The 17,805-nt window shown below is 36.6% G+C and overlaps 1 protein-coding gene across 20 annotated transcripts in view; it reads right to left on the bottom strand.

The window, feature by feature from the left end:
• Nucleotides 1-17,805, bottom strand: part of BBS9 (Bardet-Biedl syndrome 9) — a 462,928-nt gene that overhangs the window by 66,439 nt on the left and 378,684 nt on the right. For 12 of the 20 annotated variants that reach the window (XM_074367248.1, XM_074367251.1, XM_074367243.1 and 9 more), the window contains 2 exons: nt 13,748-13,858; nt 13,152-13,541 (listed from right to left, as the gene is read on the bottom strand). In XM_074367248.1, the coding sequence (XP_074223349.1) occupies nt 13,510-13,541; nt 13,748-13,858 (143 nt within the window). In that variant the 3' untranslated portion in view covers nt 13,152-13,509. Of the gene's footprint in view, nt 1-7,460; nt 7,527-12,472; nt 12,671-13,151; nt 13,542-13,747; nt 13,859-17,805 lie in introns of those variants that run through there. The other 8 variants (XR_012508126.1, XR_012508125.1, XR_012508123.1 and 5 more) reach the window with 5 other exon arrangements.

Genomic DNA, 17,805 nt, shown 5'->3' on the forward strand with positions numbered 1-17,805 from the left:
ATTCTCATTATTTTATTATTATTTATAAACCTGTACAAATAATTTCCATCTAATCTCCAGAAAGAATTTTTATTCTTCTTCTCTTATATCTAAACCATCTATCTAGATTTTGAGCCCATATAGAATAGAACCCCTGTTACTATATTTTGGGCTGCTTCAGGGACAAACTTCTAAAAATGACAAAAAATACAAAATTATCTTTCTCTCATAGAATAGTTGGACACTTGTTACTTTGCATAGATCGCTAGGAAAACCTTATCTCAATAAGCAGGCACCCCAACTGCTGGTGTCAATGAAGCCTAGTAAACACATCTGTCAAGAGTACTAGTTAAGGACTACAATTACAGCAGAGCACATTTCTTATACTAGGATGGTTTCTGTTTATTATGTTTTAATTGTTGAAATAGGATCCGAAATTAAGATGTGTTTTCAGCTGGGTGCTCGTTGAGCTAGATTCCTCTATAATCAGGATGACCATACATCTCAGTTTGCCTAGAACTATTCCTGTTTATGCCTGTGTCCCAGAATAATTATTAATAGTGCCCATTTTATTCCCCAAAGTGTTTGGATAATCAATTAAATCGTCATTCTATTTATAATTATCCTTTAACAACCATATTCTGTAATTCATTTAGTAGATGTCATAAGTACTACTGTGCTGTTGTTACTCTTAAAGCTCATCACAGATTAAGGCCTATATTAACATCTGGAATGTGAGAAATACCACCTGGTTAAGCAAATTAATTTTATTCTAAGCTCATTGTAAATTTAGAGAAAACATATTGCAAGTTAATTAGAAAATGAAAGAGGAGAAATAGATCTAAGCAGTACTCCCAAACAGAATGTTAATAGGATAAGAAGACACAGATGGGTTTGTTAGATCAGAATGTTAATATTTGCAAACTTTCTGCCCATGATTAACCCCTGGCTTCTAATGTGGCTACTGTACAGTACTTCTCAAGGGTTGAGGGTAGAGGTGGGTGAGTTGCAGTTGATGGATGGAGAAGGAAAAATCAAAATCTAAACAGAGAAGGATGGGTATATATAATCAGAAAAGGTATACTCAATACATATTACACATAATTTTACACTTTAAGGACAAAAATATCCATTGTTTTCTTAAACCAAGGAGAATAAAGTTTAATCAAAACCTCTACTGGCAAGACAAAGAGATTTGCAAATTGGGGCACATCTCTCAAGGGCTGAAATTTTATCAGAATCTTGTGGGAGATGAAGTACATAGGTTTTTTTGTTTTCAATTTTTTTTTTTTAGGCTGAAATAAATTACAAAACCAAAAGAGTGTATAAAACCTATAAATATGGGGTTTTTAAAATAGTAAAATGAATAAAAGATTTGTCCACTAACTAGCTCATGAAATAAAACAGGCCTTCTGAAGTCCCTCCCCAGCCATATTTTCTCCCTCCTCTACCTCCAAAAGGTAACCTCAATTCTAAAACTACATTAATCTCTGCCTTACAGTTTGTCACTTAGGTGTATATCCCCAAACAATGTTATCATGTGTTGCTTGCTTTTTGAACTTTTAATAAACAAAATCATAATGTATGCATTCTATGACTTGCTTCTATTGCTCAAAAAATATTTGTTTTGAGATTAATCCATGTTAATCTTGGTAGCTTTAACTAACTTTTATTGATGTATATTTAATTCATCATAAGAATACATTAATATTGGTCAACTCTACTGTTGATGAATATTTGGATAGTTTGGACTTTTTTTGCTTATGAATAATGCTTCTGTGAGTGAGCATTCTTGTAAATTTCTCTTGGGCATGAGTGCAAGAATTTCTCTAGGGTACATACACATCTTGGAATGTAATTCCTGGTTACAGGTTACGTGCATGTGTAATTTTGTTAAGAAATGCCAAACTCGCGGCCAAAATCACTGAGCCAACTGATACTCCTCCCTCCAACAGATGCGGATGCTTGTTGTTCCGTATCTTTTCCAATAATTATTCTTCATAGACTTTTTCATTTTCTCCTGTCTGGTAGATGCAAAATCATATTATGCTTTTAATTTGCATTTCCTTGATTACTAGTGAGATTATGCTCTTAAAATTCATTTTTTTATATTGTTCACCTTCTGTGAGATGTCCATTCATGTTTTTCCTTGTATTACTATTATGAATATCTCTTTCTTATTGATTTGTAGGAGGGTCCTTGTACATTCTGGATACTAATATTGCACTGGTTATATACATTGGAAGTATTTTCTCCTACTTTGTGAGATGATTTTCACTTTCTTTACCATATCTTTTAATGACTGTAAATTCTTAATTTTAAGGCAATCCAATTTAACAATAGTTTCTTTCATGACTATGATATTTTTTTAATTGAATGACTACTTTTAAAATTAAGACATCCTAGGATCATAAAGATGTTTTTCTAACATATTCATAGTTTTTCCTTTCACATTTACATATTTAATCCAATTGAAATTGATTTTTCTGTATGTTGAAGTATAAGTGAGACTTCAATACTTTCATTTTCCCCCAATAGTTATATAATTGCTTCAACAGCATTTATTGAAAAGTTCATTCTTCACCTACTGTTATGCAGTACTATCTCTGTCATATTTGGACATTTCTGTTTGGGGGCATACTATATTTTGTTACATTAGCCCATTAGCACATTCTTGCATTAACTACATACTGCCTTTAAAACTTTACAATCAGATTTGACATTTCGTAGAGCAAGTTCTTTGGTAGTGACTATTTTGGGGTCTTTCCTCTTTCATGGAAATTTTAGAATTAGATTGTCAAGGTCCATGAAAAGTCCTTTTGGGATTTTTTTTTTTTTTTTTTTGGAATAGCATTAAAATCACTTTGAGTTTTCTTATTCAAGAACATACTCTCTTCCTCCACTAATTTAAGTTTTATTAATTTCTACATAAAAGGCTTACATATTTTTGTGAGATTTTTTCCCTTGGTGCTTTATATATTTTTATTGCTATTTTAATTGCTACCTTTATTGTTAAAATTTCATTTCCTAACTTCCATTTGCTATTGCAGAGACATAAAATTCACTTTTGCATACTGGTTTGGTGCCAAGAAAACTTGCTAATTCTTAACAATTAAAATAATTTAGATATAACTTGGGTGGCGAGCTTTCTGTATAGACAATCATAATAGCTGCAAATAATGACAGTTTTGTAACTTCTTTTCCACCATCTTCCTTTCCACGTACCCTTCCTTCCTTCCTTCCTTCCTCCCTCCCTCTTCCTTCCTTCCTTTCTTCCTTCCTTTCTTTCTTCCTTCCTTCCTTTCCCTCTTTCTTTTTTTCTTTCTACTGCTGACTGGTACCTCCAGAAAGAAGCTGAATAGGAGTGGTTTCTCTTGAGAGTGATGTCAGACTAGGAGGTTCCACTCCTCATCCTCTCATAGAAACAACACTTTAACAACTACTCATGAAGGAAAATAGCCCTGAGAGAGCTCCAGAGTATGATTAAGAAGCTGCAGCAACCTAATGGAGTACAACTGAGGACTGTTACAGAGAAAATCATAGGAAGCATTTTACCCGCATCACTCCATTCCCTTGTGGGATCCCTTGGACCACAACTTCCCTTCATGGGAGAAAAAGAGAACAAGAGGGCCCCAGAAGATACTCATAGCCTTTGCCACCCAGGATCCCTGCAGTCTGGCTTGATAGTTATTTCTCTTTAGCACTGAATACTATTCCTTTATCTAGATCTATCACAGTATATTTATCCATTAACCTACTGAAGGACATACTGCTTCCATGTTTCGGCAATCATGAATAAAGCTGCTATAAACATTCATATGCAGATTATTGTGTGGACATAGTTTTCAACTCATTTGGATAACAACTAAGGAGCATGATTGTTGAATAGTTTGGTAAGAATATGTTCAGTAAAAAACTTCCAAATGTCTTCCAAAGTGGTTGTATCATTCTGCATTCCATCAGCAATAAATGATTGTTCCTGATGCTCTGATATCCTCACCAGCATATGTGGTGTCAGTATTGTCGATTTTGGCCATTCTAAGAGGAGGGTTGCAGTATCTCATTGTTGTTTTAATTTTCAATTCACTAATGACATATGCTGTTGAGCATATTTTCACATGCTTATTTGCCATTTATGTATCTTTGGTCAAGTATCTGTTCAGGTCTTCTGCCTATTTTAAACATCAGTCTTCTTATTTTAAATCAGAGTTTTAAGAGTTCTTTGCATATTTTGGGTAATAGTTCTTTACCTGTGAAGACAAGTCTGTGGCTTGTCTTATTCTCTTGACAGTGTCTTTCACAAAGCAGAAGCTTTTAATTTTAATAAAGTCCTACTTATTAATTATTTCTTTCATGGACCATATCTTTGGTTTTATATCTCAAAAGCCACTGTCATACCTAAGGCCCCTAGATTTCCTCCTATGTTATCTTACAGGAATTTTATGGCTTTGTGTTTTGTATTTAGATCTATGGTCCATTTTGAGTTAATTTTTGTGAGGTATAAGGTCAGATTCTTTTTTTTTTTTTTTTTTGCATATGTTTGTCTAGTAGATTCAGCACCACAGATTGCATAATAAAGGATAAAGGAGAGATGACACAAGCCACTGGAGGAATCAATTATACACACACAAATGATGGGAGGGACTGTAATCAAGGACAAAGGCAATGAAATCAGGGGAGGTGATGAAATTTGGAGGCCAGCCTGAGGAAAAGTACGCCAGTGTTACTGGGGTGGAAAAGGAGGACTAGATCCAGATGGCACTGGCTTTAGAAGTAAAGAATGTGAAGTGTGTGCGTATGTGTACGTGTTTTAGAAAAAGTTGTAAATAAATCCCAACTCTCATTCTCTATCCATCCTATGTGTGATTAAAGTTGGAGAATGTTTAATATTTTCTTTCAAAATTACATGTCCATTTTTTTCATTTTTGTGAGCTGCTGAGTGTGAAAGATGAGGATTACACATCATTATTTTCCCCAAGGAAATAAGCAACTACTTAATTTTATCCTCAAAGACTTAGTAGAATAAAAGCTTCAGTTTCCTTACTTATGGCTAGAGACCTAAAGAGATTTCCTAATTTTCATCCGCAGTTAACTAAGACAACAGTTCACCTAAACATAGGAAGATAACATTAAAGGATTCAATGAATACTACAGACTTCACTAAATGGCAAGTGATTGGAGTCTAGGCTTAATTAGTGTTTTGTCCTAAGGGAGAAGATAAAGTTTCTAGATTTTTTTTGTTTACATAAAAAGAATTGGTACCAACTGTTCCTTGTATTCAGATAACCTTAATGTTCTTGGGATGCTTGGCACACAGAAATGAGACTTTATAGGTGACACTGTGAACCTCTTTCTCTGGAACTGGTACCAAATGGAACAAGCATTGATTCCTATGGCTAGTTAAACAGAATTTAGTTAAATTAATAGCACTTTAAACCTCTTCACTCTCACTAATCTGATGATCCTAGAGCCAGTGAAGGGACTGTGGCCTTGAATTTGATAGCCTGCTCTGTGCTTTTTGTATCTAAAATAAACCCTTTAGCCAGTTGGGTTGAAGGGCCAAGTGGATCCCTTTGGGGACTACTCTTGGAGTGGTTCCTAAGAAGTCAAGGTCCTTAGAATTGTTCTTGAATGTGTAAGGTGAAACATCTCTCCACAGAATCAAGGACAGGCACTAGAGAATTGCTGCTCTGCTATTCCATAAAGGCTTCCCCTAAGGGAAAAATTAATTACCAAAAATGAAAAGTGAAAGTATAGTTAGAGCTGAGCCCAAAGCTAGGCCCAGGCTCACACTGGCATACTTGAAGAGATCTGGAATGTACTTAAAGAAATTTGTAATACTTCCTTACAAAATCTGCTCTTCCCCTCGCCCCCTACATACTCATCTCATACATTTTTTGGAAGTTGTTTTGTGGAAAAAAAATCAAAAACAGATAGTTTCTATTCTCTTTCTCATGCTATAATGGTAGTGAACTTATTGTGACATTAAACTTAAACTTCAGGGCGCCTTCCTTACCCAGATACATGGCCATATGCTTTTGTAAACTTTGAAAAAGAGAGTTTAATCATGATTGGTAAAGACTGCTGTCTCTTCCACTTGTCTCCTTGTATTAGGCATTGGCGCAGCTGTGGACTTGAGATCTAGCTCAGGGGAAGGTGAGTTTGGGAGACATTTCTTTTGGTTTAATAGGGTATATTTGAGTGGTTTGCAGTCAACCCTGAATATGGCTAAATTCTTGCTAGCTGTTCTGCTGGAGAAATGGATTCCAGGAAGTCCACTACTGTCCCTTTCTCCTCCTCACCCAGGGTCCTGAGAGGAAGGCACAGAGCAAAAGGCTGTAGCACTAGAGGAGCATGTTCTGTGGTGCCCATTACCAAAAGTCTAGGTGTGGTGGAGCTAAAACACAGTTTGATATGTATGAAATCTGATGTTCTGAATATCACACATCTCAGAGTAACAAGAGGATTCCAGTTCCACAGACACCAAGTCAAAGTGAAAGTTTTTGCCTGTCAGGAATACCTGATGATTCACAGTATACAATTATAAACCCATCATACAATAACATTGTCAGATAACTCCTATATAAAATCAAAAAAATTATCCTGCTATCAACAAGAAAATCGTAACAAAAACACTTTAAAGTCATACCAAGATGAGTTCATTAAGATGAGATAATAAATTTCAAATAAAAGTAATAAATAGATTCTTAGAGGGCTTAATAATCTAGCTAATGAAGAAGAGTGAATCGTATGAAGACATTGGAAAAATATTTAAATATCTTCCTGCTTTCATATAAAATCCTGGAGGTGATGAAGATAATTTCAGTGAAGACACTGGTGACAAACTGGCTAATGAGAGTTGTCGATTCAATGGCTATTTTAAATATATCACTGAACAATAAAACTTAAAAATGCTCTGAAATCATACACTGTAGGTATGAAAGAAAATTGATAAAGTTTTCTCTAAATATGATAACAATCTTAAAAACTTACACATTACTATTAATAAGTTGTAAAGCATAAAGAAGCTCTTGCAAATGAGCAATAATTTTTTTAAATGTTTGATCAATAATGCTGGAGGAAAACTGAACTATCTTTCAATTCATTCTACAGAAAATGAAATTATAAAATCATTGAAAATGGAAGAGGTAAATAAAGAATGTGCAGCTAAAATTATGCAGAAGTATTAAAAATTATATCAAGCAGTTAATATAAATATGGTATTTTATGGATTTTGTGATATTTGTGGCAATTGTCAGCTTTTTACAAATGTGTAATGTTGCTATTCTTTTTTGACTCAAATAAACATACACTTTTGTTCCTAATATTGTACTAAAATTTTTATTCTTTTTCTTTAAAAGTGCTCCAAAATTGTATTAGCCTCAAATGCTCACAAAACCTGAACCCTGTGTTCAAATCAATACCACCTAAGCACTCATGGGAAAAAATGTTATGAGCTATTAAATTTTTAAGAATCATACCTCTCTTTAAAGCCAAATTTAAGTAAATATTGTTGGAGAGTCAGATCGGCCTCTTCTTAGCACAATCTGCAAAAGTAAATTAGGAAGGTAAGACCGTAGCCAGTATTCTAAATCACTGATTTCTCCACTTCTCTATGGCTTGTTGACTTCTTTTAGGAAGTTAGTTGATTTAGTGACAACAGCAAATATTTACTAACCAGTAGGAAGAATCCAAGAACCTTGTTGTGTCTAAGGAGTTTGCAAATCTATCCTGGCAAGAAAGGAAAATCCGGCTTGTGAAATACAGTAAGAAAGAGAAGTCCTTAGAGAGGCATGGAATCCAGGACTTCTCATGACAGAAACATGACAACCAGCAATGGTGATTAGGAAAGTCTTGAGAGGTGCCAATACTGATTTATTCACCCCCTCATCCATTACAGAAATTATTTAAGGGGTTTACAAGGTCCTGTCAATACAAAAACAGAATACATTTAAAGGTGGAGAAAAGTGAAAAGACAAAAAGGAGGAGAATGTAATAAGGAACCAGAAAATGGGACTAAACGGTGAGATCCACAGTGCCCTCCCACTTGTCCCAACTACCTCAGATGTGGCTCTTGCTGTCCAGGTAAGGAGATAATTTATTCAGACCAAGCCTTGAAGGAAGGGTTGGGGGTCTAGGTTGGATATAATTAAAATGAAATGATGGAAAACCTGAGAATTAGGAGGTTTGCTACTTCTTTTCCCACGTCAGCAAGAACAGAGACCCTCTCTCTGGCCCAGAAATTAAGCACTGGGGGATGTGATCACTCTAACAGGCGTCTCGCTTCTAATTAGGCCTTGGAATTGTGCTGTACTTTAAGTTACACCTTTTGAAGTCCAAATCAACAAAACCCTTAACACACGTGATGTCCACATAGCTTCCATAATTTAGCTACAAAATAGAACAATAATAGCAGCTAATTCAATGCTGCATACACAGAAAGGCTTTGAAAAGGACAGCATCTAATACAATCCATACAGTCTTGTGTGGCTCTTTCAGAACCCTCTTAATACTGTTTTCATATTTAATTGACACATTTACTTCTTGCCATCAGAAGGTGTTGAGGATACAAAAGAAACCGTAATTTTCAATACAATTTTATGTTCCTATTACTGCTATAAATTACGTTACTTTGATGAAAATATGTTATACACTGGACCTTTCAGAACTATTAGTACTCACTGCCCAAAGAGATTATTCTCTAAAACTCATGTTGTTAATATGCCAAGTGCTAAGCAGCAAGAGTATATTACTAATTATTATTTATATCACTAAAAGTGATATAATTCTAAGGTGAAATCTGTTCTTATTATAAAAGCAGTACAAATTCATTAAAAAAACACTCTAAAATTGCAGATCAGCAAAAGGAAGAAAACGAAAGATCTTAATGTGCAAACAAGGTTGAAAACCACCAGTTTAGATCTCTCTCCCATCAGCCCTCCCCTCATGGGCCCCCTGACAATTGTGAAAACACCCTAAATCTCTAAACAGAAGGCCAAGGATGATACCTGTTGGCACACAAAGAGGACCCTGGTGCTGTGCCAGATGACCACTGACAATCCTGTGTTTATATAATGCTGTTTAGGGGGTTAAACATTCCTCATATGTATTTTATCGTTATTCTTTCACGCATCTTTACCTGTATTCTTATGTGATAGGGAACTGTGTACATTGTGACACAGACTAGCAACTAGTCAGAGGTAGATATTTTTTGTAAAGCACAGAGGTCTTTTGGCTTAGCCACTTTTAGTCCAGAAAATTTTTTTTAATTAATGGAATCATAGCAAAGCCATTCAAATACAATCTGATGTTCCTCAATTTGAGGGAACCCCTGTGGCTTCCAGTATGCTTCACCTGTGGAAATACCAAGCCATTCCCTTGAGAGGCTGGGGAACCAAAAAGCTTAGAGAACTGGGGGACTGAAGTACAAACTTCACTGCCTCACCCCTCTTGCCTCTGTATGTATATATGTAAGTGGGTCCCACGTGTCCAACCTGAGCCCAACCTGTGTTCACGTGGGATGGAGACATGTCTGGCCATGTCTAGAGGGCTGTTGTGGGAGTGGGCAAGCCTATTTACAGAGTACTAGGGAACCTTTTGGAATACCAATCATCCTAAAGGAGAGCTCATGGTGAAGAGGGGCAAGGATGAGAGGGGAGTGGGATTTTGAAAGCTACAGGGTGTCTATCACTTAGGTCATTCTCCACAGGGTGAAGGAAGAACCTAGGAGGCATGTCATCTGAAATTCAGTGAAACATGAAAGCAGAAGAGAACACAGCTCTGTGGCTCACATCACTCAGTGCACCAGCGAGGAGGGTATGATGAAAGCTTACCATAGCACAGAACACAACAGCCTGAGCACAACCTCAGACTGGCACAAAGAAGAGGCAAGAGAGGGCATCAGACAGATCACCCAGGCTGGACACCAATGACAGAAACTACAAAGAAATGGGTTAATAGATGTGGCTTCTTAAAATTTAGAAAATTTCTATTTAAAAAACCCCAGAAACAAAATTAAAAGAAAGTGAAAAATTGAGAACAATGTTTACATCATATTCAATCAGCCAAAGATTAACATCATTTCAATAGAAAAGGCTATTATAAATCAATAAAGAAATAATTATCACCACCACCAATAAAGGAAAACAAGAACAGGAACAGGGATTTCACCAAGGGAGAAATATAAATGGCAAATAAGTATATTTTTGAATTGTGCAACCATACTAGAAATCAAAGAAATGTAGCTGTCTTGGACTAAAAGCCTTCAGTTGTAGAATGCATGTCTCACCAATAATCCATACATTTGGGTGTGCATTTTGCTGTTTGGAATCAGCCTGGATTAAAATACCAGTTTTGCTACACACTAACTGTGGGACACTGGATAAATTATTTAGCTTCTATAAACCTCAGTATTCTTATCTGTAAGATCAGTAATACTGTGAGGGGTGAATGAAATCATACATATAAAGAATCTAGCACATGGTATGTATTTAATAAATGTTTGCTATTTTTTTAGTACCTATCCTGATATATTGGGTAATAATGAAACTATTGGGCTAATCAGAAACCTGGATCATCTTCCTCCTTCCAGCTTTGTGAGTTATGCCAAGATTATGTACACACATACACACACATGCACACATACACATCATACATAAGTAAGAGATAATGGACAATTGTTATTAAAGACTGAAATACTGGCGTCAAAATAACGGGAACAGTTCAGAATTAGTTGGGTCTTGATTTCTAAAAAGCCACTCTAAAAGATAACATAATATCTTGGCTCCATTATTTTTTTGCTAGTAGAAACACTTTACGTGTGTTTTTAAATCATAAGGCTAAAATCAGGGGTAAACAATATTATACAACTTAAATTCAGGAAATACAACTTAAATTCAGGAAATCCTTAAACGAAAGGTAGTTTTAAGTCATTAATCAAATTATTTTATCATTTTGAAATTTATATTTTAAATTTGATAATGTTTAAAAGGTCAATTAGGGATGGACCTAAAGAATAAAACACTTAGTGAAATAAGTCAGACAGAGAAAGACAAATACTATATGATATCATTTATATGTGGAATCTAAGAAATAATACAAATGAATCTATACACAAAACAGAAACACTCACAGACACAGAAACCAAACTTACGGTTACCGAAGGGGACAGAAGCAGACAGCAATATGGGATTATCAGACACAAACCACTACACATAAAGTAGATAAGCAATGAGGATTTACTGTATAGCACAGGGAATTATTACCCAATATCTTGTAACAACCTATAATGGAATTAATCTGCAAAAAACATGAATCACTACACTATACACCTGAAACTAACACAATATTGTAAATTAATTATACTTCAATTTTTAAAAGTTTAATTAGTAACTTTTTTCCTTTTGGCAGCCAGTAAAATGCAAATGGTAATAAATTTAGATATATTTTAAAATATTTATGTTTATAATGTATATATATAGAATTCTGTATTAAAGTGATTTAAATAAAAAAAAATTATTTGGTCAAGTAATTTTGCTAATAGGCTTAAGATACTGATAATGATTTCCAGGAAAATATCTTAAAAATATACTTCTTAATATAGAAACTCTCAGTATAACATGTAATTGTAGCAACAAAAGTCACCTTACACTATCAAATCAGAGATAGGAAGTCCTTTGAGTTTACGTTGGTAGTCATTCCCTTATAGAACAGAGCAACCTTGGAGGACAAAAATAAAAGGAAAACAATGGAGGAGAGATCTGAAAAAGATAGAAATGACTGTACATATGCACATTTAAAGTAGCTTTTACAAGAAAATACCATATGATATCGCTTATATGTGGAATTTTTTTAAAAAGACACAAATTAACTATTTATTTATAACTTAGATGATTGATTTCTTGAATATGTATAAGCACATTTGACTGTCTTTAATGATTGGATTACTGCATTCTATTGATTCTTATTTTGTTATTGGCTTTATTCCTTTGACAACTATGTAAGTTTTAGAAACTAAAGCTCTAATCTGTTCTTAGAACCAATGAACAGTACATATATGTAAATTTTAAAACGGTTTTATCTCTCAGTGAGTTGCTCTTCCTAGAATAAACTTTGTTTACCCCAAAATAAAAATAAAAAATAAAGTAACCTTTACAAATCAAACAATATTTCAGTTTTATATCATGGGCAATAAAGAGAACCAAAAAGAGAAGGGAAAGAATTGGGGGAAATAGAGGAAGGGAGAGAAAGACTGATCAAGGCTGATGAACATGGAAATAACAAGTGAGAAAAAGAAACTGAGTTAAAGAAAGTCAGTTAGGATGCTACAAACAGGACATGACTCAAAAAAGACAGAAAGAAAGGAGAACAGAGATGAGCACTTGGACATATGCACAGTAGGAAAAACATCCATGGGAATCAAATACCAAAAAAAAAAAAAAAAAGACATAACTCAGAAACACTTTTTAAAGAAGTAATACACTTCTCTTCTAACCTTTCTTCAATGAAGCTGTTAAAGATGATCAGAAGTGTTGTAGTTTTGCATCTTTAGGCACACACAGAGCCATGGCATCTTTTACTGGTCCCCACAGGCTGGGTGACATTAACCTAATGGTTGATTCTGGCCCAAAGGCTAGAAGCTGTCCACTTCCACACTTGACAATGAAAACTATTACATCTTCTGCTGCATCTCCTAAAAAAGAATGCTACAAATAATAAATAATACATCCTCTATAATCTTTTTGACAGACATTTCACATATAGAAAAACCACAAGCCATCTTCTCCTTGTACTGACTGAGGCATATTTTTGTTTAAATAAATCAGTTTTGAAACTGGCAAAATCTCTTTTATTTCTTGCATATAAAAATCTTACATTTTAATTATAATATAGTGTGAATCCTTTTATAATCTGGATTTTTAAAAGGCATCACCCATTGGGGTAATGAAAAGAGAATGTTAAAATCCTAGCTTCCTTGAAAATATTTTAACATTTTCATACAATACTAGAAAACTCACCTTTTTCCACTCTAATAGTAGTTTCTTTTATTTATAAAACAATCACATTTGAATCTTACCATGGAGTAGCAAATTTTTAATTCCGTTCAATTCCTTCCCTTTGAATAAACAGAGAAATCAACTATATAACCCCCTGATTATAAATCAAACCCAAGATATTGTTTGACAATAAGATGCTTTATTAAACTTGATACATTTACTATATAAGAATTCTGTGAAAAAATGGGGTATCAAATCAGATCTAGGTCTTCATATTATAAAGTCTGTCCCCAGAAGATGTCATATCACTATATCCTGTGGCTGAAGGCATACAGATGACCAACTTGCCCATGGTATTACAGGTCCTCTTAGCAAAACAAAAAGTCCCGACACCCATCTCTACCTAGTGTCAGCTCCTGGCAGGTAAGCTGGATGAAGCACCTGGGCCAGCCCTTCATCTGTGCTTGGCATGAGGTCCACACAGGATCAGGCTTGGGAAGGCCATCTTCCCCTCCACCAGACAACTCTACTTGAACTATTCTGAGACGCCTTGGAGGGGTGAAACTTCTGGAAAATGAAAGAGAGCAAGAGAGAGAAAAGGTCTGAATATTGGAAGGAATACACAAATGATCACATCAGCTGTATCAATGCCGAGGGGAAGGAAGAAGAAGTTGGAAAACAAGTGGTTTTGCAAAATGCTTTCTGGTATGACAAAAACTGACCTGTGTCACTGTCCTTGACATATCCTGTGTGAAGGCCACCCATTCACTTACCAGCCCTGGGTGTCTCCACGATGAGGTGTTTGTGGTTGGTAAACAGTTCAGTGGAGTCTTGTTCCATTGATCTTTCTTCCAGGTCCGATTCTGGGATTGTAGCACAGCCACCTAGTTGAAAAATATGAACAATACTTTAAGCATTGTGTAGAAAAGTCTGCCTCTCCGTACAGCAACCACAGCTTAAGAATGTACCAATCATAAAGATTATAAATGATGTGACAACAATCTTCAGGAGTAGATCAAAAAAGAATAACTGTAAATGTATCTCTTTTGGTGAAAATGCTGAGAATGAGTTATTGCCCTCAAAGACATACCAATGATCACTTAGTGACAGCAGCAGTGGTGTTGTCTTTAAATTCATCTTTTTTAAAGTCAAAAAGGACAAAATCTCTAGCATATGTGATATCAATACTATAATGGTACTTCAGTAGGAATTCCCTTTAATACCAGAGCACCAGAAACTATAAAAGAAGCAAAGTATGTCTACCGAGAGGGAAAGAAACTTTTATTGAACAAAGAGGAAGGCCACAGGTGTTCTGAGATGGTGACTGTGGTGGTATTTCTATGGAACTATGGTGGTACTTCCCTGGAATTTGATTCTATACCTGAATCCCAACACCTTACAGCACAGACACAAGCACTTCATAATTCAACAGCAAAGCCATGAACTGCATTGTGGAAGCTTTCAATTCCAAGTGAGTTCCAAGGTGACTTGAGGATGAGCTGGCATCACTGCACTTTTGAAACATTGGGTATAAGTCATTTGATTTTATCAACCAAAATCTTGTATGGAAAACTCATGTGAGAATTTCCTGACTACATCTGCAGCTTGATTTGACTAATTTGCCATCATTTTCTGGAAATGTACTAACATGCTGCATACTGTACATATTTTTTTCCAGAGCCGTTCTTCTTGTAAATGAAGTGCGATTTTTATTTCTTTTTCTGAGGCTTCACATATACTCTGTCCAAAGCCTCCATATTCAAGTTTGGCTTTATGCATGAGGGGGTTTATGAATAGAGGGCATCCGCAGCACTGATGTGTAAACCACATCATTCAAATGAGAGGGAAGTGGCAAGATTCTAGGTTTGAAGGAAAACACACCTTACCATCCACCCCTCTGCATCAACTCTGAAAAAGAAATCGATGTTGAGGGAAACTTGAGAGACAAGCATTTCCACACTCATAAAATAAGAATTAGAGGTAGCCTCAGAGGTTCCTTAAACAGGAAATGTTAGAATTATCCATCGGTGCAATGAAACTATATCTGAAAATGGCTAGGGCCCCCTCCAGAAGAACCAGGCTTATTATTAATCTCTTTCCAAAGCCTATAGATCATGGTAACAGTAACTATCATTATTATGTACTTTCTAAGTGCTGAAAACTCTACCCATATTATCTCATTTAGTGCCTACAAACCACATCATGAAATAGATATTATTATTCTCATTTTACAAATAGGAAAACTGAGGTCTCACAAGATAGGTACATCATTTTCTGGAACTAACATGCTGTACACTGTATCTATTTTTTCCCAAAGCCATTCTTCTTGTTAATTCTTTGCCAAGGTCACACATCTCCTAAGGACTAAGGGAGAACTCACACCCAAGCCTGACAACTCCCAAAGCCCATGTTCTCTAACCACTTACTACACAGCTCCCAGTTGCAGCATCAGCCAAAGAGACACTGTGGCTGCAGGTGTCAAAAGTCAGCAGATTTTATCTCACCTGATGATCTACCAGGTATAGCCTTCAGGAGTACTGCTTAGAGTATTGTGTAGTGAGGGGCAGGCTCAGAGGTGCTAGGACTTTGGAGAAGCCCAAGAAATAGCACCCTTCTTCTCCTCCTGGATCCTCATCCAATTGAGAAATAAGGAATTGGGTGAGGTAGGGAAGGGGCATCTCTGTAAGACTAATGACAGGGAAGAACAGAAGAAGGGAGTGCTCCCTTGCAGAACAGAATCCTGACGCCAAGGAAAAAGGCCAAAGAATGGCTTGGTTTCTCATTCTAGACTCATAAATCAGATTAAGCCATTTCTCCATCCCCAAGGCAGCGGGAGGAAGGAAGCAGGGTGAAGGCAGGAATGTTGTACTCATGCAGCTACCTGTGCACACAAGGAAACTTCAGGAGTGGGGAAGAAGTGTCCACGGCCAACAGATGGGAGAGAGTGCAGGGATCAGTTAGCAGTGCTGCCATGCGTAGAGAGAGACAGGTCTCCACTGATTAATGAGTATCTTTTATTCCAGATGACTCAATATTGGGGCAAATCAGAAGGATGAAGACTTAAAAGCATTATTCTTTAATCATGTGGGCACAAAAGGAAAAGTCAGTTGCTGTAGGCTATCCTGTAGACGATATATGCTACATAAGTTACAACATATGTAATTTCCTCTCTTGTCCTTGGTATAAAAATGTTGCCTTGTCCAAAGTACAGAGAGATGACAAATCTGCAGGGCTGACCGGTCACTTGCCCTAGGAATCCCAACCCCTTTTTTTTGGATGCCTCCATATAGCCAGACTGACCAACCATATGCCCAGAGTTTCTGCCACTTGGAGCTTGGAAGGAACAATAGGATATGAGATCTGGCATCCTGACCAATGGGAAATGGGGGAAGGGAAGAAGCTGGGCAGAGAATTTCACTCCTGCCTCTCTCCCTAGGTCAACTCTGAATTTCTTTTTTGCCAACCTCCAGAAAAGTGCTGTGTGCGGACTGGATGCACCAGTACAGGATGCACCACTTTGTATTCACGTATTTCCTTGACGCAATTCCCTTTTTCCTCATCCTTCCTTCCCTGAGTTGGCCAAATCAATCACCATCACTTTAATTCTTGCCTCTATTTTCTTGCAAAATTAATTGATACTGGAAGTAGTACTAAAAAGCAGAACTGCAAGATGGAATTTTGAAATTAGATTGCCCGTCTCTCTGTAAGAAATAGGGACTCCATGGCTGGGTATAAACAGCTGGGATTAACCACTATTATGCAATTATTTATGCTTTCAAATCCATTGTTAACCAGGATGATGTGCGTAGAGAAGTCAAGACTGAGAGATCAAATAGCTGTGGTATGGCAACATTTATAATTATAAGGATTCCAGAGTAGGGTGGCTGCTTCTGATAACTAGATTCCTTGCAAAAAGAAAAGGCAAGTTCAGTGCAGTTAGCAGGTAATGGAAGGCAAATCCAGAAAGTCAGAAGGCCTCTTTAGCCTTGCTGGCTTAAGCCAGATTATCCAGCCAGCAGCACCAGATACGCCGGGGAGCTTGTTAGAAATGTGGTCTCAAGCCCCACCCACATCTACTGAATTAGACTCTGCTAAGAAGGGCAGATGGGTGTATCTGATGAGATTTTGCTAGAAAAAAAAATAGTTTGCTAAAAAACTCAGAGTAAGCAGCAAAAGGAGAGAAATAAAATATAAAATTTCCAAACTAACAGAGACCCTCTGAAGCCCATTCTGGAAGCGGAGCCTGGGTTCCACGGACACTAGACGAAGGACTCTTGGCTTAGAACCATCCACATCAGAGGAGAACAACAACCACAGCTGGATGAATATCCAAACACATATTGTGTATGCATCACATACAAGCCAACAGGCGAAAACAAGGGAGACCCAGGGACTTCCTGATCCGGAAATCATAGTGCTGTGGACCTACTGTGTGCTGGGCACTCAGCCATGAATTCTCAATGCATTAGCCCACTCAATCCTCAAACAACTTGTAAGGAAGGCTTCATTGGCCCTATTTTACAGTTGTAAAGTCATTGATGCTAGTTTTTGTCTTTTTTCTTCTGCTGTCCCTCCCCCATACTCCCTTGCCCCAAAGTTTCCCTGGGTCGTTCCGTGCATCCTTGCCACAGAAATCTGTAATGGGGCTGAATCAAAAGTAGCCTGAAAATACTTTCCTTTCTAGCCTTGGTTTTTAATCGCCTGAGCTCCTGAAGACATGGAACTGTCTCTATGCTCTCCTCTGACCATAACTCAGAGGGGTAAACCTCAGAGGGAGACAGATGTCTGAGACCCAGGCTGGACTGCCCAAGCTAACAAGGTAGCAAGGAAT

Source organism: Camelus bactrianus, chromosome 7 (genome assembly GCF_048773025.1).
Source record: "Camelus bactrianus isolate YW-2024 breed Bactrian camel chromosome 7, ASM4877302v1, whole genome shotgun sequence".
NCBI classification, from domain to species: Eukaryota; Metazoa; Chordata; class Mammalia; order Artiodactyla; family Camelidae; genus Camelus; species Camelus bactrianus.